The sequence below is a fragment of the Crocuta crocuta genome, unplaced genomic scaffold (assembly GCF_008692635.1).
Source record: "Crocuta crocuta isolate KB4526 unplaced genomic scaffold, BGI_CrCroc_1.0 scaffold16, whole genome shotgun sequence".
In the NCBI taxonomy this organism is placed as follows: domain Eukaryota; kingdom Metazoa; phylum Chordata; class Mammalia; order Carnivora; family Hyaenidae; genus Crocuta; species Crocuta crocuta.
Window position 1 is genome coordinate 12,016,863 of NW_027531893.1, and position 7,001 is coordinate 12,023,863.

Sequence of the window (7,001 nt, forward strand, 5' to 3'; positions counted from 1 at the left end):
GAAGCTGACAGTGAGCAGACGTGTGAACAGGTGACAAGTGGTGTTGTAACCTGCATGTCACCTGAAGCCCCATTCCCCTGTGCTTCTCCAGGATGTCCACACCTTCCCCGGGGCGTACGGTCTGTGAGTCACTCGTGCCCTGGGCCGTGCGCCCCACCAGCTCTCCACACCCCTCACATCCCTTCCCACGGCTGCCCCCAGCTCCCCCCGCCAAGTCCCGCATGGAACTCGCCGCCTTTCCCCACTCACCACAGAAGGCAAGCTGCACAGGCCTTGGGAATGGAGGCCGACCTTCCAGAACGCTGACGGAGGTGGGCGGGGCTTCACACACCAGTGCAGACAGACCGCTCCTTTTCCCACCAGCTCTACCCAGCGGCCACCTCAGGCAGGGCTCATCTGTGTCCCCCGGGGCCTCCTCCTCAGCAATTTCCCTCCCGCTTCATTGAAACAATTCAGGGCCCAGCCGCCTTCTCGCTGACCTCACTCCGGGACCCCTGGCATTTCCAGAGAATCCTCGGTATCCTGCGAGCAGGCCCCAGGGCCCACTCCGCCCACCAAGGTTTCTTCCTCTCCCAAGAGAAGGTGGGAGAAGGCGTACGTGGCTCAGGGGCTCGCTGCCCCTCCTCCCGCTGGGAGAAGCGGCTGTGCGTCCTGATGAACCGCTGTGGCCTCTCTGTCCCCCGAGGGCAGTGGTAAGCAGAGAGGCAGCGGGACTGTGGGAGGGGGCGCTAAGGGACCTCAGGGCTCTGTCAGGCAGACCACTTGGTCAGAGCTGATCAGGAGATTCCTGACGGACGGGTTCGGGATTCCATTTCTGGGAGAGCCAAAACTGCAGTGAAGTCCCGGCTTGGGGACGTGGAGCTTAGCATCGGCGATTCCATTTCCGGCCCGTGGTCCTATTTTTGTACGGGTCACGTAGAAATGCCCCGAGTTCCTTGCTGGGCAGGGGGTGGTTCTCTGCTTTAGTTCTCGCAGCCTCCTGATCCCACTGGTAAACCTCGGTGTGGAGGTGGAAGGTGGGTGCACTAGAAGTCTTTTTTTTTTTTTTTAATAGTTTATTGTCAAATTAGTTTCCACATAACACCCAGTGCTCATCCCCACAAGTGTCCTCCTCCATGCCCATCCCCCCTCCCCCCCACATCCATCAGTCCTCAGTTTTTGTCAGCATTCAAGAGTCTCTCATGGTTTGCCTCTCTCCCTTTCCCCCACCATTTCCGCCCTTCTTCTCCCCCTTGTTCCTCCGTCAAGTTCCTCCTAATCCTCCTATACGTGCAAACATATGATATTTGTCCTTCTCTGCCTCTAAGGGCCCCTGCAGCTTTGAAACTCGGCTGCTGGCCCTCGAAAGGTTTAGGGCCCGGACCCGCTCCTCCCACACCAGGAGACTGGGTGTCTGGGCCTTCCTCCTCAGCACTCGCTCACTCATCAGCTCCTCCAGGGCCACCCGGGAGCCTGTGGCTTGCTTCTGCCTGGTGGAGGTTGGCAAGGACGATGGGAAGCCCTCCCATTGATTAGGTTACACTCTATGAGGCTCCCTCTTAGCAGATGGGAGGAGGTTCTCCAGGTTGGATGAACTAAGCTGCCATTTTGAGAGAGCCCATGGGGTCGGGGACTGTGGACGCCCTCCAGGATTTGCAGGTGGCTTCCAGCTGACAGCCAACAAAACCTGGGGCTTTTGTCCTCATGCATGATGGGGGGGGGATGGGGGAGGTTGGCCGAGGGTCCGGGCTCAGAGTCTATGCACACGTGCAAAACCCTATTATCCTCTTCACGCAGGGAAGCGAAACAGGGATTCGACTAGAAAACAGAGATTTCTTTCCTGATTTCATGTCTGGGCCACGCACCAGACTCAGAGGCTGCTAACGCCGAGGGCAGGGCCCCTGCAAGCCAGTGGGTGACCTGTCTGCACTCACTGACGGACGGCAGAAACTCCAAAGGAGGGGGTGCTGGGTGACTCGGCTGAGCGTCCAATTTCGGCTCAGGCTGTGATCTTGCAGTTCTTGAGTTCGAGCCCCGCGTCGGGCTCTGTGCCGACAGCTCAGAGCCTGCAGCCTGCTTCAGATTCTGTCTCCCTCTCTCTACCTCTCCCCTACTCATACGCTCTCAAAAAAAAAACAAAAACTTAAAAAAAAAAACAAACTCTGAGGGACAAGGGGTGGGAGGCGGGAGCTGGGGGGTCTCCCATGCCAGGCCCTGCATCTGGGAAGGCTTTTGGCCCAAGGGTGTTAGGAGAGGCCTTCCCTTGCCCTGCCCATGACCCCACACTGCTCCACAGCATGAAGCGGCCACTCCTTGGTTTCCACCCACATGTCCTTCCCTCTCCCTCCCCCGTGCTCTGAATTCCCCATTTCCAGACCCTTCCTTCCCAGAGAATGGTAATTGTTCTCTAGGCCTTGCTGAGGCAAGTAGGAGGCCTCTATTTCTGACTTGAGATCATCTAAGCTCCTGGCCCTGTGTACCTGAAAAGTGAGGGGTCCTCTCTTTCTCGCCATTTCCATCCTTTGCTGACCCTGTCCCCGAGGCAACTGGCTTTCTCTCCACCACCCCCCCCTCGGTTCCCAGGACTGCCATTCCCCCAGAGAGAGTCTAGAACTTTCCTGGGAAAGGATTAGTGCAGACCAGCAGACTGGCTCAGTCTTCTCTGCATCTGTCCCCAAAGGAGCAGGAGGTCAGGTAGTGCAAGCCAGGGAAGGAGGCGGTGGAGGCCACCCTGGCCGCTGGTCTGTGGGGGCTCCTGCCCAGGCCCAGAGCTGACGCGCGGCCCGTCCAATTGCGGCACTTGCAGAGTCTCTGGCAGGTCACTGATACGGTAAGTAGGGGATGCTTCTGAGCTGCGACTCGGCCTCCGTCCGGGTGAAGTGGCTGGAAAGCAGGGAAGAGAAATCCCAGAACGTCACGCTCCTCACGGCAGTGAAGCCAACAGCCAGTGCAAAGCTTCCAGAGCCAGCTTCTAGATGTTGCCGGCCACCTCCTATGCACGGAGAGGGGGTCCTTCGCTCAGCCGGCCATCTCCGAAGCCACCATGTCCAGACCACGTGGGGGATGCACAAGGGCAGACACAGCGCCCCACTGCAAGTCCCAGTCTGGGTCTCCCAAACCTCCTTGCCTTGCTCCCAAGGGGCATGGTGGCCGCTCAGGGCTTTCTGCAAAGATCTGCTACCACGGAAGACGCTCGGAAAGGATTGCCAAGAGCTTTTAAGAGCTTTTTAATGTTGAACTTTAAAAAACCGTACTTCATGAAGAAGCAATTTATCCAAGCGTTCAAGTGTCTTCTGGGTCCTTCTGGATTCCTGCAAGGGGCACGGTGGTCTCAGGGGAGGGCTTCACAGTGGAATCGGTGCAAGAAGTCTTTTCCAAATGGGCTTATTGGAAAAGCAGGCCCCGGGAGGGACCACAAATTGGGGGGCAGCCTGCAACATGGGCTTCTCCCCCAGGGACAGAGGTCCGAGGGTCATCTCAGGTTCATAACCAGAGGGGGTTCATGGCTACTGTTATTTGCCCCACGAGTGACTACACCTTGATCCCGGCCAGAGTCCAGACCACAAAGCGCCAACAGCGCGGCCACCGTCCAGGACCGTGTGCCAAATGGCAAGGGCCGCTGTACTCTCCCCGACAGATTTTCTAGAGGGGGTGAGAAGCTGGGGGGCCCAACACAAAGAGAGGGCTGGGCTGGCCTCTCGTCCCGCCCCTCAGACAAACAGCACATCAACTCGGAAAACTCCAATTAGATGCTTGCTTTGTAAGTTTATTGACAACTGTTTGGTCCCAACACACAAAACAGCACTTGAACCACAAAAAAAGTGTTCAAACAAAGTAGACAGTTAAGAAAAACATCTCTTCCCCCAAGCCCAATCCAAAACAAACATTGCAAGATGGGAAAGGGGAGTTTGGTGAGGACTTTTTGTCTCATTTTGTTTTGTTTTGTAACAGATAAATCTAATCCGGTACATCTTTCCACCCAGAAATAAAGAATTTCATTGTCTTAATTCTCATACATCATTCTGTCACATCATTTAATTAAGCCTCTGGATAAAAAAATAGATCACAATCAGACTGGCCGTTGTGGAGTGCAGGACGGACACACCGAGCTCACGCCGCGTTCTCTCATCTTCCAACAGCGACTGTTAGAGTCACACACGCGTCCCAGGCTGACTGGGGACCCCGGCCAACGGTTCGGTTCGACCAGGCTCCCGCGACAGCACCCGTCTGCAGGCTCTTCTCTGTCTGTTGCCCAAAGAAGCCGCTCGGAGACTGTCCCTAAGTGACTTGTAATGGTACCTCGTACATTTTTAAAGTCAATCTCGCATCTGCGAGCAAAACTAAAGTCCAAGAGTGCAAACTCAGCCTTAAGAAGTCTCAGGATAAGGCAACTGAGGTTCTCAACACCAACTTTATTACACGGTTTAAAAGCTTCTTAAAAAAAAAATTGCACGTCTGTCTTTGACTTCCTGCCGTCCTATGTCTGTAGAGGAAATGCCTTGGTTCCCAGAGGGTTTGCAGAGGGGCCATAATGCTTGGAAGGCTTTTCCAGTGCTGTTCCATCTCGACTGGGGCCATGTGTGGAGAACTGGGAACCACTGGCTTCATTTTAAAGATTTTGGGGAACAAAACCCTGACTTGTAAAAATCACTCACTAGCCCTCGTTCTGCGGCATTTTATCCCAATGCTGGCTATGACATCAGAGCCCACTTTCTGGCTTCTAGAAATTACAACATGTGAACAATTCCCCGAAAGAAACCATCTCCGTAGCGGAAGACCTTAAGCCCGTAGGTTCTTTCTGCTCTATGAATGAATCCGCCTTTTTGCCCAACAGATACAACCCATTGTAAATGTCAGGTTTCTCCAGGAGGGGTGAGAGGTCACCGTCACCGGATGCCTCCGCCACCTCGAGGCGAAGGTCATTCCACAGGGCAGTGCTCCCTCCAAGGCTGGCTTTTCCCAAAGGCCAACATCAGACACCACAAAAGACCCAAACGTGCTTCCAACAACAGCGAGAAGTAACAGTAAAAGCGGACACTATTAAAAGACACGGAGCCAACACGCACATGCGCGCACACGCACTCAGGCAGAAAGCTTCCCAGCTACCAAAACCAGGTTTAAAATGACAAATAACAAGGTTAAGATGATCAACCTTGGCCTTCACACGTATAGATAGAATTCTGTCTCTTCCTAGTGGAAAGAGTATCGATATCACTCCTGTTAATGCACCTTGCCCCTTCGGCTCTGATTTGTAATTTATGCATTTCATGCATATTTTAGGAAATCAGACTCTCTTCCCAACATTGCCTCTCAGCACACAACACTGTGTGCTAGAATTCAAGTGCTGACTTTAAATTCATGACACCAAGACCATCTCCTTTTCCTTAACCTAATGTGTATCAAACTGGAATGGAACATAAAAGGGAAGCTTAAAACATCCTCAACTTTCTAGAAAGCTCCTCCATGGAACCCTGAAGTGGAAACACTTAAAAATTTTTTTGTAACGAAGCCACATTTGTCAACTACAGACATAGTTAAAATCAAAACAAAGGCAAAAACAAAAAACCAAGGCATGCTTACAAGTCACAGGGAAGCCAGGAACCTTCTATCCGACGTGAAAACACATTCTCACCACCTCGCCCGCCCTTCCGCTTCCGTGTGTGAGCACGCAGGCCGCAGGGGAGGCTGCGCTGTAAAGACACCCCACGCCCGTGATTCCTTCTGTCTGGAAACGCCAGGAAGCAAAGGCTTCGAGGCTCTCTTATGCTACACATAAGATTCAACCACGGGTGTGGCCTGAATGGATGTAAAACCACTCCCTTCGAGCTGAGTTCTCACTGCTTCCTTCTTCTGAACACCATCACAATTCATGATAATCAAGAAAAATTTGGTAAAATGTATTAAGAATTCCTTAACAAATGCCAGGAGGTTTTGGGGTGGTTCGTTTTTTCCCAAATAATTAGGGGAGGAAAAAAGAAAAACACTTCAGCTCAAGGCTGTGTTCAATGTAAAAGAAACAAAACACCATGGGATACATATAAAGACGAAGTAAGGGGCTTCTAGGGGGTTTCATCCAAACTGAAAAGGCTGTGTTTCTTGAACCCACTTGTGTGCAGAATCAGACAGCAATCCCCATCCTAATTCTATGCTCAAAACGCGAGTCAAAGCTTGGTTATAGGTGCAAAGGAAAAATTGGCTGCCAATTTTACTCTATTTTTGGGTTGCTTTTTGGCTGGGCTTTCCACGGGGTCCTTGCCGAGCAGGGACTCTGAGGGTGCCGAGGAGGGGCAGGGAGGCTCTGGGGCGGCTGCTGAGATGCGGGCTGAGCTGGCCTCAGAGGCTGGGTGTCTGCTCTTTACTGGTACTGGAATTTCAGTGCTCTCTTCTTGGTTTAAAATCATGATTTCTGTAAACACAAAAAAGCAAATCCCTTCAGTTCTAGGACCTGCCAGACATGTTGGGTTTTAGTTTCTCTCTCAGATTATCTCCGAGAAGATCTTAAAAAAAAATTTTTTTTTAGGTTTATTTATTTTAAGTGACAGAGCAGAGGAGGGGCAAAGAGAGAGAATGCCAGGCAGGCTCCGTGCTGTCGGTGTGGAGCCCGATGTGGGGCTCAATCTCACGAGCCATGAGGTCGTGACCTGAGCTGAAACCAAGAGTCAGGCGCTAACCGACCGAGCCAGCAGTCCCCCTTGTCACCTGGCCTGCAAGGCTGTGGAGAGGACGCAGTCTGAACGTGCCTGTGAGCCCAAGCGCGCGGGCGGGCACAAGGGGACACGCAGGGCCGGCACGCGGTCGGTGCTCCACGTGGCCAGCACCCTGTCCCTTCTCAGATGGCCGCGCAGAGCCCGGAGCTCACAGACGTCCCTCCCCCTGCTCAGAGCCTCATAAGGCCCCAGGACGGGGGCAGTCCCTCAACGCCAGGCCAGCCTGGGCCGCTGCGCGCGGCTGGCACCAGGTGTGCCCCCGGGCCGCCAGCCTTCACGCAGGCGGGGGGCGCAGGGCCAGCCAGCCCCCCCACC

At 53.6% G+C, this 7,001-nt stretch overlaps 1 protein-coding gene across 8 annotated transcripts in view; it reads right to left on the bottom strand.

Moving 5' to 3' along the window:
• Window positions 1-3,719: 3,719 nt before the first annotated feature.
• The window catches only part of MARF1 (meiosis regulator and mRNA stability factor 1), a 35,576-nt gene continuing 32,294 nt past the window's right edge, over window positions 3,720-7,001 (bottom strand). For all 8 annotated transcript variants that reach the window (XM_077773148.1, XM_077773144.1, XM_077773143.1 and 5 more), the window contains one exon: window positions 3,720-6,385. In XM_077773148.1, coding sequence (XP_077629274.1) covers window positions 6,141-6,385 — 245 coding nt within the window. In that variant the 3' untranslated portion in view covers window positions 3,720-6,140. The remainder of the gene's footprint in view (window positions 6,386-7,001) is intronic.